The sequence below is a fragment of the Mytilus edulis genome, chromosome 7 (assembly GCF_963676685.1).
Source record: "Mytilus edulis chromosome 7, xbMytEdul2.2, whole genome shotgun sequence".
In the NCBI taxonomy this organism is placed as follows: Eukaryota; Metazoa; Mollusca; class Bivalvia; order Mytilida; family Mytilidae; genus Mytilus; species Mytilus edulis.
The window spans coordinates 24,353,752-24,375,527 of record NC_092350.1 but is presented as its reverse complement, the minus strand read 5'-3'; the positions used below and the strand labels follow the sequence as shown (position 1 = coordinate 24,375,527).

Here is a 21,776-nt window from a genome sequence, read left to right as displayed (position 1 = left end):
AAGTGTGTACAGCTAATACGTTACCGTCAAAAAGATAAACAAGTTTGCATTATAACGTAAACATAGTAGAAATTAACATAAGTGTTTGGCGCTTATACGCTTCCGTGTAAAACAAGCCCGATCATAGATAAGATGGTCAAATAAAGGCTTTTAGCATAAACTCACAACAGTGAATGATTTTGTTTTAACAATTATAGTACATATACAGGTAATGAGGTATTGCATATGATAATTGCACGTTAACCAATTACCCCCAGACAAAATTGATGAAAATCAATTATGTATAATGAAGAAAAAAAGAATAAGCAAACAGATATGAAAAACATATTAACATTTTCTAAATGTTTCACATGTTCACATGTTTTTTTTTCTATGGTCGGGTTGTTGTCTCTTTGGCACATTCCCCATTTCCATTCTCAATTTTATGAAAGTGCATCGTGTGTAGGCAGTGATTCGTGAAATTATTACTTAAGCGGATTCCAGAGAAAGATCCGCTTACATCAACAATTACTTGAAATAGGACACTTATGGAATTTCATGATACAACATCTTCAACATACATCCCATATCAAGCAAATCTTTACACAAACAAATAATGTTGTCCTTGATTACAATTAGTGTAACATATATAAGAAACGCATAAATAAGTCAAGTAAATAATGTATAAAGCATACATATACTAGTATAACGAATATATTTGTCGAACTTTTCTCTCATAACGTATCTATTCGTCTTGTATGTCAGGATTTAGCAAGTATTCTAGTGTAAGATAATGAGATGAATCAAACTATGATGAGTGTATTATTCTTTCCAATCAGTTTGGTAATCCTTATTTAATTTGTACTTAGTTAAATAGGAGGTGACTTGGTTGGTGCATGTTTTAGATAAGAATAAAAACTTAGTCTTTAATACGAAATAATGCATGTTAATATTTCAATAAACCAATCGTCATTTCTTCTTGACCAACTAGATTTGTTTGTATTGATGCGAAAGAAAAAAATATAAGTTGATAATAGAGGGAATTCTGAGCTACAGATAGCAAAATATGTTTATATGAAAAAATAAACGTTTTATGATTGTCAATAAGACAACTCTAAACAAAAGACCAAATGACAATTACATTATTACCTACATGTCTCCGCATGGCCTTCAACTATGAATAAAACCCGTCTTACTTGAAAATTCACCAACCCTCCCACTTTCCTTGTCTATTGATAAAAAATACATAACAAAAATAGACTATAAAACTCAGTGGAAAAAAGCTAAACTCTTCAGATCAATAAAAAGCAGAAATATATCTAACAATAACATAAATTGGTCGTGGCATGGAACCTTACATATCCCCCAACAAAAAGACACAAAGTACAGAGTTGGGAGTACTTGCGGTAACTCGACAGTTAGTTCAAAGCGAATAATAACTTAAACATCATGCATTTAGGACTAAATTATCAATCAGTAAACATGCATTTTCATTTATTCAAGCCTAAATTAATTTCATTAGTAATAAACATGCCACATGTAATCCGTGCTTTTCCGAAAACTAGAGTCTTCAATTCAATGGTTGTCGTTGACATTTTGTGTTATTCAATAATATTGAGAATGGAAATGGTGAATATGTCATAGACACAATAACCCGACCAAAGAGCAGACAAAAGCCGAAGGCCACCAATGGACCTTCAATGCAGCGAGAAAATCGGAGGGCCTCAGATGGCCCCTTGATAAAAATGTGTACTAGTTCAGGGAAATGGTCGTCATACTAAACTCCAAGACGAATGTTTAATATTTCCCTTCTAAAATTTACACCTTTTAAAGGCCATTACTGGATATCATCACGTCTATTTGTGCCACGTTGTCGTATGACATACATCGCCTTTCATTGATATCATACATATATTTCTGTGTGTGTGTGGGGGGGGGGGGGGTCAGGGGGACAGTTCTAAGTCTGAACGTGTTCGCCCTGTTTAATATCCAACATAAGGGGTAAGACAGGATTAATTTCAGAATATAAGAGATATGTCAGTGGGCCAAAAGCGATCAACTTTCAAAAATAGTTTGAAAATCTGTGTAAAATTCTGAAAAACATTTTTTGTTCCAGAAATTGTTGCAAACATGATATGATATTATTGGGTAAGAAGCATTCATGTTGCCTATTGAGCCAATTTGCACTGTTTATAAGAGATATTAAGTTTATACATGTACTATCACAGCCGATGTTTTTTCTTTATACAAACATCACTCTTCAGTTTTCCATGTTTCTATATCATCGTTGCTATCCTTTCCATTGCCTTTTAGACTAAACGTGTCTGGTTCATGCTTATCTGTCTTTGTTTTATTAGAGCCTCCTAAAATAAAATAAGTGACATTTCAAATTATGATTTCACAAGTCGGTATTCACTGATGAATTTATATTGCCGAAAAATTTGTAGCTCTGTTGAACGATTCTCATTTGTTAATTAAGTTATCCTTAACATAGTCATGTTCCTATTTTGAGATGTGTCTTGCATTATGGATATGTCAATCTATTATACGCAGCAGATTTTAAGCATTTTACGGCTTCTATGTTATTTTTCATATACAAACTAGAATACACCCGAGATATAGCGGATCCATTACTAAATTAAAACCTCAGCATTATTTGCAACCTGACTTTATAGTTTTCGTATTGTTGTTTGAGAAAGTCATGCTTATTATAAGGTGCAAAGTTCTCTTTTAAATCTATTTGAATCTATTTGAGAGAGCCGTGGTGTAGTGGTTAGTGCATCGGACTACTAACACAAAGGTTCCTTGTTCGATTCCCGTTTGGGATGAAAATTTCAGGAACTCAACTTTCGGTTTCCCTTGACACCATTTGCGAGTATGGTCTTGAGGAAACGATGATAGTCCGTCGGAAGGGGACGATAAACTGCTGACCCGTGTTAAGAGAGAGCCATATCTCTTGCACGTTAAAGACACCCTTGTAGATTTCGAAAAAGAGTAGGCAGCACTCGCACCCGCAAAGTGGAAAGGGATTAATATAAGTTGCAAAACTTATTTCCCAATCCACTATAAATAAATATGTTTAAACTAAACTAAATCTATTTGTTTGGATAAGTCCTGATTTTCAACAAACGAAAATACTTGGTCATGAGTTGAACTTGAGAGGGTTTTAAATAACTATATAATGACATAGTTCATGTGTGATTATAAACTGTGTAAATAAACTCATCATAGATACCAGGACTTAATTTTGTATAAACGCCAGACGCGCGTTTCGTCTACAAAAGACTCAACAGTGACGCTCGAATCCAAAAAAGTTAAAATGACCAAATAAAGTACGAAGTTGAAGAGCATTGAGGACCAAAATTCGTAAAAGTGTTGCAAAATTCAGCTAAGGTAATCTATGTCTGAGGTAGAAAAGCCTTAGTATTTCCAAAAATTCAAAATTTTGTAAACAGAAAATTTTAAAATATAACCATATCAATGACAATTCATGTCAGCACAAAAGTACCATGCCGAAAACACTTTTTATGGTGCGCCTGTCAGAGGCAGAACGTAAATATTAGGTTACAGGTAATATTGGTTTCGGTATCGGATTCGACCCGGAACTTGTTAATTATTGCTGATATTAATTATGTGGTAAACAAACAGGATCTAGTATTGTATAATTTAAATCAAAATCTTTGTCCTATATTAGTTTTATATAAAAAGTTAAATTCTTCGATCCGTCGTTTTAACGTTATGCCGGCTGACAAATTAGAGCTTGTTATTTAATTAATAACGGTAAGAAGATGTGGTACAAACGTATGACTTCCAATGCGACAACTCTTCATCAGAGACCAAATGACACAACTATGTGTTCTACCGAAAATTTGAATTCAAAATATTTGAAGACGCAAAATAGATATGTTCATACAATTTTCCTTTTTTTCCTTCTTTTGGTATGTTTTGAAATGGGTTTATCGTTTAATGACAAAAATCAGTTATAAAAAAAAAAGTTGGCAAATTTTCAATTTTCAATGTTTCCATACCCTCGTTGATATTCTCTCTGTTGCCATTTAGAATAGGCGTGTCTTGTTCATGCCTAGCTATCTGTGTATTATTAGATCCTCCTAAAATAGAATAATTTACATTTCAAGTTATGAATTCAAAAGTCTGTTTTCAATGATGAAATTATATTGGCGAAAAATTTGTAGCGCTGTAGAATACTTTTAATTTGTTGTTTAATTTATCATTCTCATAGTCATGTTCCTATTTTGAGATGTGTCTTACATTATGGATATGTCAATCTATTTAACGAAGCTGTTTGTAAACATTCTGCGGCTTGTTTGAAAAAAAAAATATACAAAAACCTGAATACATCCGCGATATCACGGATCCATCACTGATTTAAACCTACGCCTTATTTTAAACCCGAGTTTATAGTTTGCGTATTGTCATGTGAAAAAGTCATGCTTATTATACTGTGCACAGTTTTCTTTCAAATCTATCTGTTTAAATCAGTCCTGGTTTTTCTTATTACAACTGGTAACTACTTGGTGATTAATTGAATTAAGAGTGTTATTTTTGAATCCGTCGTTTCAACGTTATGCTGGCTGACAAATTGACCTTGTTGTTTCAGTAATATAGGTAAGAAGATTTGGTACAAAATTATGACTGCCAATGAGACAACTCTGCACAAGAGACCAAATGACATAGACATTATCATTCATAGGTAAAAAAATTCGAAATCGCAAAATATCTATGTTCATACGGGGGCTAATATGGAACAACGTATGCCACAACCTAGTAGAAAACGTTTAAAAAATGTATAAGGAAAACAATTAGCATGTAAAACGGGAGCACACACCAATATGTTTGTCTTAAACAGGCATAGCTTATACTACGGCACAAGTTAATTTTCAAAATCGAGAAATATCAGACTTTGATAGTTCATTAAATTCAAAAAGTAGGTTAACTCTATCATATTTATTTAGATAAATGCTTGTGTTATTTGGTTAATTTTGATATTCAAATAAACAAATAAACTCAATATTTTTTCAAATTAAAAGTAAACCGTCACGTGTAAGTTTGAAATAGTCTCGCATTTGCCTAAAAAAATTACTTTACCTGTTTGCTCTTTGTTTCTTTTATAGATTGCATAAATAATCAAAGTAACTATAAATACACCAAGTAATGCTCCAAAACAAGAACCAACAATAGTAGATGCAACTTCTGTCCTTCCTGAAATATAAATAATAAAAGCTAGTCAACGATTAAATAAAACTTAACATTATGTAAAGCGAAAAATGGTTTATTAACCAACACAAATGATTTTAGGGTAAATTACATCAAACTCTTAGTCCGATCTTTTGTGTTGTTTTTTTTTTATGTGCTGATCTAAGGAGCTAAACTTTTTTCGACATATTCTTTTAATTTTTTCTTATGCATAATGTCGTGCAAGTAATCGGAAGGAAGTTTGGTGTAAAAAAAATGTTAAATTAGAATGTTGGTACCAATTTTTTGCACAAAGTGAGCATTTCATCAATCAATATCCCTTGAATGATACTTTCACACGAGACCAATACATTATCAAATACAATACTCAGAGCAGTAGAAGTGCAAGTTGGTCGTAAATCTGTAAACAATGTAATTATAGATAGTTAATAGGGGTTGATTTCTACACAAAAGTCCACTAAACAGGAGATCCAAGCTGTTAAGTTGAAATTATCCGTTCCAAAACTTTACGGACTCCAGTAAGAGTCGATTAACCATTATTGAAAATTGTTGTAACTACAATTCCGTCCTCTTTTGCTTGAATGTGATCTACCGAATAAGACTTATCATTATACTTGAAGTTCCATGAGCAACACGATAGCTTATATAAGCGGAACAGCTTATGCTTATCCCTTCTGGAGCACCTGCTATCACCCCCGGTTTTAGGTTGTTTTTTGTGTTGTTTAGTCTTACATTTTATTTGATGTATTTGTGGCTGCCCATCGCCACCAAAATTGATAATTTCGAAGAGGCGACTTTTTGCCAAATGTTCATTTCGGCGTGCGTACACATGAATGAGACCAGATCTTTCCTGTAGCAGTTATTGTTTTGCTAAAGGTGTATGGTGCTCGGAATAGAAATGCAAAGCCGTACAACAAACTCGATACTATTGTAAGGGTTCCTGTCGAGTAAAGATAGACGTACATTGTACATTTGTGATGAATCCCTTGACTATATCGGTTTATAGTCGGAGGAAAAATGCTGGTTTAGATTTTAGGCATATAGATAAAGGATATGAGCCAGGAATTCCAATAACCGGCCATGAAAAAGGTGTTTTATAAACTTGAATTATTAACATAAATTAAATGTGGATGAACAAGAACGTATATTATTATACGTCCTTGGTATGTATTACAAAATGTTTACTATTTGAAAGTATATTAAGAAAAATGTTTATCGATTTAAGAATTATATAAACATATTGGACATATCGTCCATTTTCTTAGACATTTTCAACTTATTTAAGTTTATTCCATGATTTCAAATGTGACACCACCCTCGTCCATTGATGTTTTTTAAATTTTTAATAAGGAGTATGGTCTTTAAAGAATATTTCAGCAACTATATTCATGGACGAAGTGTGGCGCCCTTGTTTATTTTTCAGAATACTGTCATAAAACATGCAGTATTCTGCAACAAAAACTGTTTTCTAAATCACCTACATTATGTCATCACACATACGTCCCTTATGACGCATTTGGTGTAAATCTGGTTTAGTTGCAAAACTATTGGACATTAAATATATGTTTGCATCATATTTTTGTAGTGGAAACAATTCAGATAGTTGTGTATTAGTGAACCAACTCCTTTGTTGAGAAACACAAAGTTTTATTTGAAGGAAGGAAGAAGCTATGACTTTTGATATGAAGTCTGGTTAACATCATATATATAGACAGTCAACCTAGTCATCAAAGGCACTTGGGGTTTCATTAAAATACGGCGAGACAATAAGATATTTTACTTTTACAGTTTTGCCTTTCATCAACTGGTTGACAGTAAGTGTTTTAAAGTAGCTATTTTAATTTATTTTATGTTTTTCTATTTTTATTTAGGTATAACAAATTAGCCATTATCGAGATAAACAATATTGAATTGAATGACAGTTATATAAAGATTTGTATTGAGAAATGTAAAACTGAATTTGAACAGAAAAGGTAACTATGTTGTTAAAGCTTTTAAAAGTACGGATTTATGCCACATACTTTGGTAGAACAGATATTTCGGTTAAGTTAATTGAAATTTGATTTCAGATATTCAAATTTTAAGGGCTCTTTCTTTTCGTTTTCAAAATCTAACGCTGTTTATCAATCATGCAGTTTAAACAATCCTTATCCCCGGCTTAGTATATATCTAGGATTTTGATTGGTCAACGCACGTCGTTACAAAACCCATAGCCCCTGGGTGTTGCTAACCCATATCCCCGGACGTTGCAAACCATTATCCCGGGGAACTTCACGCAAGTTTTCCTTAGTTCCATGATTGCTCCTAGTGAAATGTTGAATTTTGTAGACTATCCATGATGTTTGCAATTAAATATTTAATTCATTAATGATTTTGTCCTATTATGCCGATCATTTACACTCATTTCATTAAATGCATCACTTGACTGCCACATTTTCAAGGAATAGAACTACTGACCTAGCTATGCAAATTACCAACGTTGACGTCACACCATCTATGGCGTAACGCTCACAACATTGAGCGCCAAATTTGACTCAATCCAGTTTCTCTGTCTCCGTATTAAAAACGTCTTATATTTGACTACCTGTAGGGTTCTACCAAAGGTAGTACCCTACACCCCGTAAAAAATATGTAAAATTTCCAAATTTCAATAAAACTTTTTTAGATAATGAAAAAAAACGTTGTTTTCGCGTTACACTTTGTACCCGAATTTCCATAAAACTCGCCCGATTCGGACTAAGACCGGGGATAAATTCGTTATCTACGTTCATATCTGTAGATATGGATATTTTAACACCCTTCAGTACCCTGTACACCCTTCGGCTACGCCTCATGGTGTACTGGGGTACTTCAGGGTGTTAAAATATCCATATCTACGGATATGAACGTAGATAACTTATAATATACCAGAGTTAATTACTCTCAGATCTGTTCCTAGTGTCTTTTTTTGTCGGGATGTACAAGTACCCGGCCAAATCCAGTTGTATTTTTGTCCATCTGATGAGTCATTTTCAACTGATTTTTATAGCTTGTTCTTATGTTGTACTGTTATTCCACTGTCCCAGGTTAGGGGGGGGGATCCCGCTAACATGTTTAACCCCGCCACATTATTTAAGTATATGCCTGTCCCAAGTCAAGAGCCTGTAATTCAGTGGTTGTCGTTTGTTTAAGTGTTACATATTTGTTTTTTGTTCATTTTATATTATAAATAAGGCCGTTAGTTTTCTCGTTTGAACTGTTTTACATTGTCTTAAAGGGGCCTTTTATAGCTGACTATACGGTATGGGCTTTGCTCATTGTTGAAGGCCGTACGGTGACCTATAGTTGTTAATATCTGTGTCATTTTGGTCTATTGTGGACAGTTGTCTCATTGGCAATCATACCACATCTTCTTTTTTATATTAGGAAAATTTTGTAAGAGAGAGTTTGACAGACATTGGTTAAGATGAGTCAAAGTGAGTCACTCATGGGACTAATGGAGACGAAACGTTCGTCCGGCGTAGTAAATTATAAGCCTGGTACATTTGAGCTTCATTGTTTAAGAAGCAGTGGCGTCTTAACTGGTTCAAATCTAGATGTATCTGATAGATTACTTAAAGCTCATGGTAGATAAGCTTCTGATTAAGACACATATGGTAAAGACACTTTAAATTCCAGAAATGTTTTAGATTTGAACGAATTTATAAGGGAGACTTTAATATAACATGTATAATTAAGCTATCTTTATGTAGGCGGTTGTATCTGACAGTTTGTGCCCATATTTTTTCACAGCCCAGGAATATTTGAGGTTGTTATTCTGGTAGTCGGGGTCGTTTTTTCGTATACATGACCTTGATGTACCGAGCGTGAGCTGCTGTGGTGATTCTAGGGGGCGGCCAGCACGCTAATCGTCAGAGATGTTATCTTAGACTGTTGTTATGAATTGCCAGAGTCGTAAAATTGTACAGAGATGAACGGTACATAGTAAACCTACTGCATTTACGGCGTTGCCGTCCATAATACCATATTACAGGATACACCATTCTATCTTTCATGTAATACAGCACCGGGTACTAATTTAACAACTGCATTTAATCGACCAACTGCCTTTATTTGATAAGATTTGACACGGATTAAGAAGGGCACAAATGTACATATCTTCTCGGTATCTTGTACACCGTCGTCGTTCAGCATTACACGTGCTGAATGGAAAGGTTCCATGTATCAAAAAGCCCTAATCCGAATTTTTTATACTTTTTTGAACATTTAGATTTTTAAATGATCGAACTTTTTTTTATTAAACGTCACGTTGCGTTAATTTTTTGGTATTTAAAGTATACTAAGTGCACGAGTCCATCTATCAATAATATACAGAAAAAATATATATTTTTAAAATCATTCTTTACAAATTATCTTGATAAAAATATTTGGTCAAAGATTAATAAAATTCTATCTATGTTGTGCCAACGTAATTGATGTCCAAAGATTTAAGATGACTCAAATATGTATAAATGCAAACTGCAAAAGTCAAATTATCTGTAAATCATGGTAAAATGAATGTTTTAAAAATTTCATGTGATTTTGTTCATGAAAAAGGTCCGTCCATGCTATGAAAGTATATATTTAGGGTTGGTAGATTTATGGATGTCTTTTAATTTTTATCTTTAAGTCTGTAATATTACCTTAAAAATAATAGATTATTTAACAGTAATGTATTACAACACATCAATAAATTATACAAAAATAAAACCAAAAAATGCACTTGATACTGCCTACTGTTAATAAACATGTTTCAAATTTTCAGTAAAGTCCGTTTCGATGGTTCAAGAAATATATATTTACAGGTAAAAATATCGGATATTATTATTTACATAATTGTAATAATTAAAACCACATGAGTTTTAAATAAGTTCAATTTTTAAGCAATACAATATGGTTCAACAGATTAATATATAATGTGTATTACCTTTATCTGCTGTATCTCCTTCTGTGTGATTTATAAAACTTTTCTCTTGATCATCCGTGTCTAAAAATATGATAATTATCTAAGTATCGTGTTGCTTATCAAAAGTGGCGGAAGAATTAATTTGTTAATCAGAATAAGATCCGATAGTCCTTCCTCGGAAAATTATAAAACAATCTTCATTTTTAGCTCACCTGACCTAGAAGGTCAACAATTGGCGTCCGTCGTCCGTCATCGTCCGTCGTCTGTTTACTTTAACAAAAAAAAATCTTCACTGAAATTATAGCCCAAATTTAACCACACTTTGCCATACTCATCATAAGGGTATCTAGTTTTTTTTAATCAGTTTTGACTTATATCTCTGAAACCAAAGCATTTAGAGCAAATCTGATATCGGGGTAAACATGATCATCAGTTTAAGATTTATCCGCCGTTATATTTACAGAAGAATCCGATAACTCATCGTTAAGTTACTGCCCCTGAATTGGTAATTTTAAGAAAATTTAGCAGTTTTTGGTTATAAACTTGAATATTATTATAGATAAACTGTAAACAGCAAAAATGTTCAGCAAAGTAAGATCTACAAATCAGTCACATGACCAAAATTGTCAGTCGGCCCACTTAGTTTTGCAGTTTTGCTGTTTTTTGTTATTATCTTAGATATCATTATAATAATATTTTATATCAAATACTATTAATTATGATTTTAACCTTATTTCACATGATTTCCAAAGCATCAGTTAATACAGGTGAGCAACACAGGATTTAAAGAGCCTCTAGTTGAATGATTCAACATTTTATCAACATTGAATTGATATTAAATAACCCATAGCTGAGAGGATGATAGATCCGATTGTTACGCCGCGAAAACAATCTCAATTAAGTCGAAGCCAAGGTTGACAATGTCTTCGCGCTATGTGTTATTCAATTTATTCTACTGAATGTTCTGTTATTTCTACCTTTTAAATTGGAAATTTTAAGGTAATAAACTATGACATATTGTACATAAAAGTGCATACTTGATCAAGCATTTCCGTGAAGGGTAATAAAGTATTTGCATTGTGAAAGAGAAAATTGTCTACCTCCAATTAACAATCTAAATTTCACTGGGGTAAAGCTGATGACCGTAACTGCATTCACGGTCATCCCAAGATGTCGGATGAAAAATTAGGTCAGTATATGTATTGTCTGTTACAGTGTTTCTATATCATTTTCTTTACAAAGTATACATTGATACGATGTAAATTTATAAAAGATTCACCCAGAAATCACAAATAACTTTTGAGAAATGTGCATGAAACAGGAAGTTCGATTTTAAAAAATCGCTAACATGACCGTAAATCACAATCGAGATGACCGTAACAAAATCAGCAATTCATAACAAGGGTGACCGTAATTGGTTAAAAGATTACCGTAATTTGTAAAGGATGACCGTAATTTGTAAAGGATGACCGTAATTTCTAAATGATGACCGTAACTTTTAAAGGATGATCGTCAATTCTAAGAAATATCCGTATTTGTATAACTACATTTTTTGTATCAAATGATTAATGGTGTTGATATAAAACGTATTTATATGAGAGTATTATACTATAGGTAGGAGAAAATAATACGTGCTTTAAATACATAGTTCACCATATATATCTTTTGTCACGGTAGAGGGTATAATTTTTAAAATGAACATACAACAAGACATGCACATGAAAAAGTGGGTAAAAACATGCAACAAAAGCGCGATTAAATGACACCTTACAAGTATAGTAAAAAATAAATTGTGCTGCACAGCCTCCAACTTAAAGCCAAAAGATGTTTTTCATTTCTGGAATTCCTTGTAATAACATATAATAAATGCACTTTTTTAAATATACCAATGGATGTACACCCATTGATATTATATCGTCTTTGATTTGTCTTCTATTTTGTCTTGCAAGTAAAATAAAAGAACCTGTTTTTTTAAATACTACGATCAAACTAATGAAGGCGAGCTCCAGCAAAATAGATCTTTAAAATAGTTTTGTGCGTATAGCGTATTACAAGGGGCAGGGGCGGATTAAGCCATTTTCCAAAACAAAAAGGGGTCCCAACCCAGGGTAAAGGGGGCTCAAACTATATGTCCCTATTCAAATGCACTGATCGGTAAATAAAACGGGGGTTCCAACCGCCGGCCCCCCCTGGATCCACAACTGAGGGGGAATTTTGTCAATTGGTATATACAGCAATATTATTCATATATAAAGACAAACTAAGATTTTAATCTGCTTCCTCTGGAACCATATACACAGGCTCGATTACCGGATATTCATATGTTTGATTAGTGTTTTATGCTACATTTATAGGCATTATGATTATGTTTTCTGGTCTGTGCTTCCGTTCGTTTGTTCGTCCGTTCGTCTGCTCGTTCGTCCGTCTGTCCCACCTCAGGTTAAAGTTTTTGGTCGAGGAGGTTTTTTATGACGTTGAAGTCCAATCAACTTGAAACTTAGTACACATGTTTTCTATAATATCATATTTCTAATCATAATGCCAAATTACAGTTTTTTCCCCATTTTAACTGTCCACTGAACATAGAAAATTATGGTGTAGATGAGGCATGTACTAGAGACACATTCTTGTTTCTTCAACTTTTCGCCGTATCTCTGTCAATTTGTATTAAAATTTTAAAGTCGTTATCAATAAATATTTCATTGTTTACGAGAAATTTGCAATTTACCATAACTGTCATGAACTCAAAATACGGCAAATAGTTAACAATAAATGATGAAACATGTTTATATCCACTAACTGAGCCCCTATTGAGACAAACACAACAAAAAGCTATGGATACAAATACGGATATTCTTAGAATTGAGGGTCATCATTTAAAAGTTACGATCATCCTTTATAAATTACAGTCATTCTTTACAAATAACGGTCATCTTTCAGAAGTTACGGTCACCTGTTTACCAATCACGGTCATCCTTGTTTTACGTTACGATCATCTTGAAAATATTTTGATAATGATTTACGGTCATCTTAGCGATTTTTTCAAATTGAATTTCCCGTTTCCTGAACATTTTTCGGTAGTAATTTGTGATTTCTGTGTGAATCTTTTTTAAATTTACATCGTATCAATGTATACTTTGTAAAGAAAATGATATAGAAACACTGTAACAGACAAAACAGATACTGACCTAATTTTTCATCCGACATCTTGGGATGACCGTGAATGCAGTTACGGTCATCAGCCTACCCCAGTGAATTTGGCATTTTGACATGCAGTATTATAAATAAAAATACCTATTCAAACTAATTGCAGGTCATAACATGAGTGCTGACATCTCGTCTGGTGAATCTACCACCAACTATTGCATCATCTAGTGTTTTAAAAACTTATCTAAGCCACGTAAAGATTCAGTGGCACTCTCAAAAGTACCTTTTCACAGCCAGATTTGGTTTAGATGGTTTTTAGATATATTTGCCTAATTGTTTTGCAATTCTTTTTATCCATTATTATTTTAGGTACATCGAACAAAACCCTGCTTAATCAATTGCTCATATTAATAAAAGTTGTTATCAAATAGTTTGTTTTTATTTATGTTGGCGTTTGTTTTTTCTTGCAGAGCATTGCTTCTGTTATTCCCTTGTTTTTCTCACATACTGAATGTGTTTCTGTCGGTTTAAGTTTGTAACTCGGATTTGTTTTCGCTTTATGAATTTATTACTTTTGAACAGCGGTATACTACTGTTGCCTTTATTTACGAAAGATAGTATAAATTAAGCTATGCGAATTGGGATATGAATATATCCAAATTATTTCAAAATCATAAAGTGTGAGAGAAAAGGTTGCTTTATCAAAAAAATGTTCAACAAATTATGTTAACATTTAACATTTGATAAAAACAAAAATTTGATATTGAAGTGGCAAACTGATATAATAAATCACTATACATAATGAGTATTTAGCAATCATTTAAACTTTAAATATTTAACCTTTATTTGGCAATATATAAGTTGCTTTTGAAAATAATGTTGATGAAATGCTGAACGTTTGAACTGTTTTATAAATCTGACTGACAACCTCTTATTACTAGAAAAAAAACTTATAAACTAATAAGTAAAATTAAACGTCCTTTTTTCCTCAAATGTTACCCACCGATTCAGACTATCACCGTATGTTAACATACACGAACAACATGACAGGTACCACATATGCAGCAGTAACTACTTGCCCTTCCGAAATGCCTGAGAACCCCTCGCGTTTTTATTTGGTTTGTGTTATTTAGTCTTTATGATATGGTTAGTTTAATGTTGTTTTTTGTTGTTGCTGTTTTGTTTTGTTTTGTTTTTTTTTGGTGGGGGAGTCTTGCATCGGTTTTGTCATTTCATTGTCAGTTTTGATTTTGACTTGTCCTATGCGGTCCAGTATCTATTCGATATCGTTCGTCTCTCTTTTTGTAGCAGCAAACCTCTAACAAGAAAATTATTAAATCATGTTTGAAAACAAAAGCTCTGTGATATGGTATCAGAAATATACACAATATACAGGGAAATATCAAGAATAGAACATACAATTAACTTTACAGATCATCCAATTATTATTGTATCTACAGATATGTAGTCTCGAGCATGTCGCCAGTGAGTTGTGACATTTATGTATTTTGTTTGATATTGATTGGCAATACATTTTCTATTAACTAATGTTCTTTACTTACCTTAACTTACTACAATATCACACTCTTCTACAGAAAAAAACGAAATGCAATATAAAGTTTCACATACCTTTGACATCAGAATGTATCAATGAAACGTTTTTTAATATACTTTCCGAATAGTAGAATCCACAGTGACAAATGTAAGGAATGTCAATGTCTCTGGCTGTACTATTTTTTATAACAAGCCAATAATGTCCTCTTTCGTGAAACACTTTGTATTTGCTGTGGTCATAAACCTGTACATCAAATGATATAACTTCTTTTTCTGGACCACCGATCCATTTGAAGATTCGTGAACCAAAACAGTCTTCATTACCCTTCGCCGTACATTTTAATTGTATGTCGTAGCCGAAAAATATTGGTACTGTTGTTAATTTCCATGATACTAAAATTTCAAATGAAAGCTTAAAATTCCAATAACCAAATGTATTATTAACTATTCGATAAGGGAGTAAATAAATGTTTTCGATCTTCAATTTTGTGTTTCTTGATCATTGTTTTTCCTTCTTTGTCTGCGTATGCAACTCATTCAGCGTATACCATCGTATTTGTTTAACTTGTTCTTATTAATGTTTTTTGTTGAGGAAAGTATTCAACAGCATTTATAATTCTAAAAAGGTGTGCAAACATATTGATACTAGTTAAGCATGATTCTCGACTATGAATTCAAATTATAGTGTTTATTTAATGATAATCTTGATGTAAATTTTGATTTTAATTAAAAAACATATTCATTTGAGAAAAATATATATTCAGGCAATTCCCCTATGTACGTCACTCAATATCAAAAGTCTTCGCATTCATAAATTGGCTTGAGTTCATTAAAATGAAGCGGAAACCACATTTTTCGCAAGGAAAGAAAACGAAACATTTCAAAAGGAAACAAATTGTTCAGTACAGTAAGCTCAGATCAGTTCTGATCCGATTTACTTTTTTTATGCATGAAAATCAAATATTACTATACACGTCATAAAAACGAAAACCTAGATTTGCTCTACCAATGTTCTGTTATGGACTATAACCAAAAGATTGGCAATATTCAAAATTCAAGTTCTGTGTATGATTTAAATTATGAATTCAACGTACCTGAACAATTTTCCTCTGCCACTACACCAGATATTATTGACCAAATCATAATGAATTTCCAAAAGCATTGTTTCTCTGTTCGTTTTCCAATCTCTGGAATATTTCAATCCTTAATCGATATAAGCAGTGGAAATGTTGGTCTACATTTGGGTACAACATAGCTTGAATAAAATTTTTCTGTATGTTTCGGTATAGGTCACAACCTCAGAACATTTTACACTTAAAAGCTAATTTTACTTTTTCTTATTTTCACTATTGGTTATTTTTTAAAAGGTCGCCATTTCACAGACTTTTCTTATGATTTTTTTTTACATTGAATGTAATTTCAACCGTTTTAAGGAACTGAATTAGATTGAAATTAATTTCCTCTAGTTGTCTGCCCATAGACCGTTATTTGCATTCCCGCGCTTCATGGGATATACCTATTCAGCACGACATGGCCGACTCGATTAGACGTGTTTTCCAGTTAAAAATTATTATCTTACTTATGTGAATTTATTTGATGTCATATTTAATGTTTGATATCAGTAGTATTTATAAATTACTGACTTTATTTTGTCGATATGATATTATGTATCATAATGTGCAATTTTAATCAGCACATGGCACTGTCGTGTGGGTATTCAATTTGAACTTTAGTTTGGTTTTTATTAGTCTTATGTGTATTGAGTTGGGTATAGGCGTTACTAATTGTACTAGAACATTAACTTCAAAGTGGTATTCCTTCGCCGATTTTACAGAAAAATATCAATAATCAATCAATACAGTGCTCGTTTTTTTTTAATTTTGTCTTGTATTGATTGTTTTATATATTTGTTCAAAAACCATATGGGTATTTGGACCATACGTGTATGGTCATGACCATATGCGTATACTCATATGGTCCGACCATATGAGTATAATACTCGTTTGGTTATTAACGAGCCGGACTATATAAGTATTTGGACCATATAGGTATTTTTTTTTTAAATTACATTATAAACGTTTCAATTATACAAAAACTGTATCTTAATTCGTGCACGATCCTTTTGATTTACACCTTTTGTTTGCGAGTGAAATCTAGCTGTTTTTGCAGCTGCGTACAGTGATACCGAGGTCTTTGGCCATTCTGATGTCTACGGTGTTTTTATGAAGCTCTATATCTCAAATATCGTAAAATGACTGCAATACACCATATTCACAAGACAAATTAAATAACTATGTCAACATATTGACATTCACTCGTAATAAAAAATCGGTAATGACCATCGGTAATGACCTTCGGTATAAAATGTGTTTACTATAAATTTGACAATTAAGTAAAATTAACTAAGCGAAACTTCTTATTTTTATCAAGCTTATCTTTTTATTATAATATAATAATAAAGTTACCTTTATGATAGCGTTTTTTTAATGAACGGTCATACCATATGAAGAGTTAAGAAGTATTAAAAGTAATCTGTAACAGAGTTTTTTAATTACCCCGACCATACGCGTACGGTCGAACCATACGCGTATGTTCCAAATACTCATATGGTCCGGAACTTATATAAATCAGAGTTGTCTTAACGTTAGATTTAAGAGTCATTTTCTAGTTTGTTATTATGTGAGTACTGGAAATAATTTTATCAGCGTATTTGAAAGAATTAACACGACGGGTGTCACTACTATAGAATGAACAGCTAGCCTTTTCTTATCATCTGATATCACCCCTATCTGCTTCGTGTTACTGATTAATTTGTGCTGTAAGTAGTGTTTTTGGAATTGATTGTTAAATCTTGTCCCATGATTTTTGACGATATGTAGTCAATGTCATTTCAACTAATGAGCTTCCAATGTCCCCTTGGCATTTTTTTTTTATTTTGGTAAAATGTTCTGCTACAATTCGTTTTCTTCTGAAGCTATTTCGAGTTAAATTCGATTTTCAATATCTCAAAAAATACAAATTTAAAACATACTTTCGTTTTTCATCTTAGTTATAGTTTTATTTTCATCAAGTTAGTGTGCCTTGAAGGATACGTGTTTGTCCTTTTAACTAATGAAGAACGCGATACAGGGTCTTGGTTCGGCGAACATTTCTTCAAAATTGGGCCAAAGTAAGTCGACACATTGCATGTTTTTCTTATATTCTGTTAACAAAGGACACGATACAAGGCAGAACAGTTCCATAAACAACTTCTACAAAAATGTTCTCATTTTAGCCACATAAAACCAAACTTGGCCTCAATAATGTCAATCATTCTAAGGTTATCATGTTTAAAACATATATCCGATGTCCCAGCCCATTAACCAGGATGTCAGTCATGGCTAAAAAGGACATTGGGGTAAAATGCATGTTTTGGATTATATCTCAGAAACTGTATACTATAGAGCAAAAACATTCATCAGGTTTAAATATATCTTCCCTGAAATTTTCAGACGCATCAGAAAATCCGTTGTTGTGTTGCCATCCCCAAATAAGTGATTTCAAGAAAATATGGCTATTATCTTTGATATTGTAAAGGATAGAGATAAACTGTCAACAAAAAAAAAAGTTAAGCAAAGTCAGATCTACATATGAGTCAAACATGACCAAAATTGTCAATCGAGCCCATAATGAGTTATTGTGTTTTAGCTTTTGATTTTGCCATGTGTTTAGGACTTATGTCTAGAAATTGACATTGAGGGTCGGTTGAAAACAAAACGTAAAGTTAAAGGATATTGCTAACTTCTTATTTTTTCACAAGTAGTTCCGGTATGAAGTCAGCCGGAATGGGGATGATTCTGTATAGTGTAGAAAAGACAAATGTGTTAATACTATGGCAAGATGAGAGAGTCGTAGACTGTATTTTCTCTAAAGATCTTTGGAAATTTTTTAGTATCCACATCTGATTTACACCACCTCTAGGATAGTCAGTTTAATAATATCTTTGGAGCCAAGGTTTGATTGCTGATAAAATAGATGTCAATAATTAAAAAAGAGGTTTAGTGGAGCACTTGGAAGACCCAGCAATATACCGTTTTTGGTAAGAACACTTATGTAGTTCAGGTATCCCATACAGTAATGGAAGATCCAGTTCTTCATTTTTCGTTGAAATTCCAAAGGAATATAGTACAGACCTATTATTATCCAGGATTTCCTCTTTGTTAAGTATCGTGAGGGTATATATTGAGTTTCCAAGTTAAGCAGTTTATGTAATGATATTAAAACCAAAAAAAATGTTGTTTGGAGCTTTATCTATGGGGACAACAACATATTTGTCATGGAGGTCGGACAAGTGCTTTGCAACATTTGAGTCTGTAAAAATTGACGTAGCGTGGGTAATAATAGCCCCATTTAGTTTATTAATTCGGATTTGTATCAACGACCTCACAGACTTAATCCATTCGGAAAGAGTATCTACGTCTTATTTCTCGCGTTTATTCAATTGTCTTTAATAGAAATAGAACATGGAGTTAAAATTCAGCCTAACTTATATCTCTGAAACTAAGGAATTAAAATGATAGATACGCTAAGGTTGACAAATTCCACTTTGAATGCAGGTACCGCATCGAACCATATATAAAGAAATATAAGCATAACATAGACAACGGAATATTTGTAAAAGAATAGATCTAGAGAATAACATTTAATTTTATTACAAAATTGATGACATTTGTATAAAACTGGTCGATTTAAAGAAGTCGTCTATAAATGTCCTCAACAATGTAAATGATGAAGCTGTTTAACAATAATTATATTTCTAGGGTATAATGATGCGTATATACTGTAGTCCGACGCTAGATTAAAACTGACGAGGAAAGGTAACACACGGCCACCGAAAGCTTTATATTGAAGCCCAAGTGTTCGTGTGGTCTAGCAAAACACTGCAGTGCAGGCGATTTGGTGTCACGATATCTCAGTAGCATGGGTTCGAATCCCGGCGAGGGAAGAACAAAATATTTGCAAAAGCAAATTTACAGATCTAACATTGTTGGGTTGATGGATAGACGAGTTGTATATACATTATGTACACAGCCATGTATCACCATCATTGCTGGTGATCCGATGGATAAATCTGTTGTAGAGTTGTCACTGACTCAGACGTACTTATAAAAGTATATACATATATACTGTATCCAAAATGTAATTAGAAATTTATACATTTTTGTAGTCATCCCAAGTGTAGGTATATATCCAACAACTGTAGTTAAAAAGGAATTTCCTGTTCATATTGACCCCATCTTATGCCAATGTTTTATCTTTCTAAATATCTCAGGTGATATTATACCTTCCCTTGAACATACATTTTCGTCTAATTTTAAGTTCATATCTTTCAGTCGTAGTGACTGCGAGGACAAGTCATACGTTTGTGAAATTGCTATTGTCACTCACCAACGATACTGTATGTAATATCTTAATTATTTGACATACACAATTAAAAATAATTAAAGTCTAGACATGTAAACCCCTAACAGGCGAGATTGTGCTTGATATCCATATGATGAAGACATAATCTTTCAATCAGTTTGATTGAGGTCTGGAGCTGGCATGTCAGTAACTGCTAGTAGTTCTGTTGTGATTTATGTATTATTGTTAATTTTTTTATATTCTAACATCGGACTCGGACTTCTCTTCAACTGAGTTTTACTGTGCGTATTAGTGCGTTTGTTTTTTTCTACATTGACTAGAGGTATAGGGGTTAGATTTCATAAACATGTTTAACCCAGCCGCAATTTTGCGCCTGTCCCAAGTCAGGAGCCACTGGCCTTTGTTAGTCTAGTATGATTTTTAATTTTAGTTTCTTGTGTATAATTCGGAGTATGACGTCCCTGAACTAGTTTACATATTTGTTAAGGGGCCAGCTGAAAGAAGTTTTCTCGCTACATTGAAGACCCATTGGTGGACTTCGGCTGTTGTCGCCTCTATGGTCGGGTTGTTGTCGCTTTGACACATTCCCCGTTTCCTTTCTCAATTTTATTTGTTTGCAATCTTGTTTTGAATTAATCTAGTATATCAATAATTTAGGACTATTGACAATTTCCTTTAATACTAAAATAAAAAAGGGGATTATCTTTACTTTGAGTAAACACATTCGGACTGATTTTATATATTTCTTGCACAGTTGCACACAATGTAAATGAAGTACAACTACTTTGTTAAATGGGTCCTAATATGAAAATGAATTTGTTGTAATAGTAAATATTCACTTATACATTTTTTGCTTGACTAGGTTAAACATCATATACAATCAAAACTTACTTCTTGTGATGATACAACATTTATGTATTATAACATATGTCATTGGTAAGCTCACTTTCCAACGTATTCGAAGGTTTTGGATGAAATTCTAGGAGCTCCTGCAGGTGTTTATCTGAATTTTAAAATATTTTACACATTATTTTACTTTATCTCGTTTTTTGATTACCTATTAATAATACTTTCGATCTTACTAAAAAATACAACACTAAGAATGTAACAAGAAAAATCATTCAGAGGAAACGATATACTTAATTTTTTTTTTAAAACAATCATGGTTTCACAACAAATGCATGAACTTAAAAGATACTGATAACAATTGTTGCATGTTTTGAAAGTATACAAACTTCTGTTGTTGCTTTTATTCGGTCGAACACGCACTCAAAAAAAAGAAATCGAAATATGTGATAGAGATGGAAAAAAAGCCAATTTGATATATTTGAATTTTTTACATCTGTATATGTGGCTTAGTTTAGGATTTTATGCATCTTATATACTGGTTTTTACTAGAAATATAGTATCAAGCGTAGAGCAATTTTTTCGAACCTTCAAATTCACGTCTTTGTTCATGGAAAAATATTGAGGGAACCCACAATTTGATATACAGGCATTAGAGATATCCTCTGCATATGTCCTGGTAAATTTGCACTTATAACTTGACGAATAA

At 32.7% G+C, this 21,776-nt stretch overlaps 1 protein-coding gene across 1 annotated transcript; it reads right to left on the bottom strand.

Moving 5' to 3' along the window:
• Window positions 1–2,232: 2,232 nt before the first annotated feature.
• Window positions 2,233–21,227, bottom strand: LOC139483031 (uncharacterized). Its single transcript, XM_071267060.1, has 7 exons — window positions 21,113–21,227; window positions 15,913–16,005; window positions 14,894–15,211; window positions 10,139–10,198; window positions 5,086–5,199; window positions 4,008–4,088; window positions 2,233–2,342 (listed from the first exon to the last, which is right to left on the bottom strand). Exons 1-7 carry the CDS (start codon window positions 21,153–21,155, stop codon window positions 2,233–2,235), a joined length of 819 nt encoding a protein of 272 aa, XP_071123161.1. The 5' UTR covers window positions 21,156–21,227.
• Window positions 21,228–21,776: the final 549 nt, after the last annotated feature.

Bases quoted from the DNA above. Each gene is read 5' to 3' on its own strand.
- LOC139483031 (XM_071267060.1), bottom strand. From the start codon at position 21,155: ATGACATATGTTATAATACATAAATGTTGTATCATCACAAGAA. The intron at 4,089-5,085 runs GTAAAGTAATTT...ATTCTATTTTAG, and splicing joins AAGAAACAAAGAGCAAACAG to GAGGATCTAATAATACACAG. The intron at 2,343-4,007 runs GTATGGAAACAT...ATTTTATTTTAG, and splicing joins CAGAGAGAATATCAACGAGG to GAGGCTCTAATAAAACAAAG.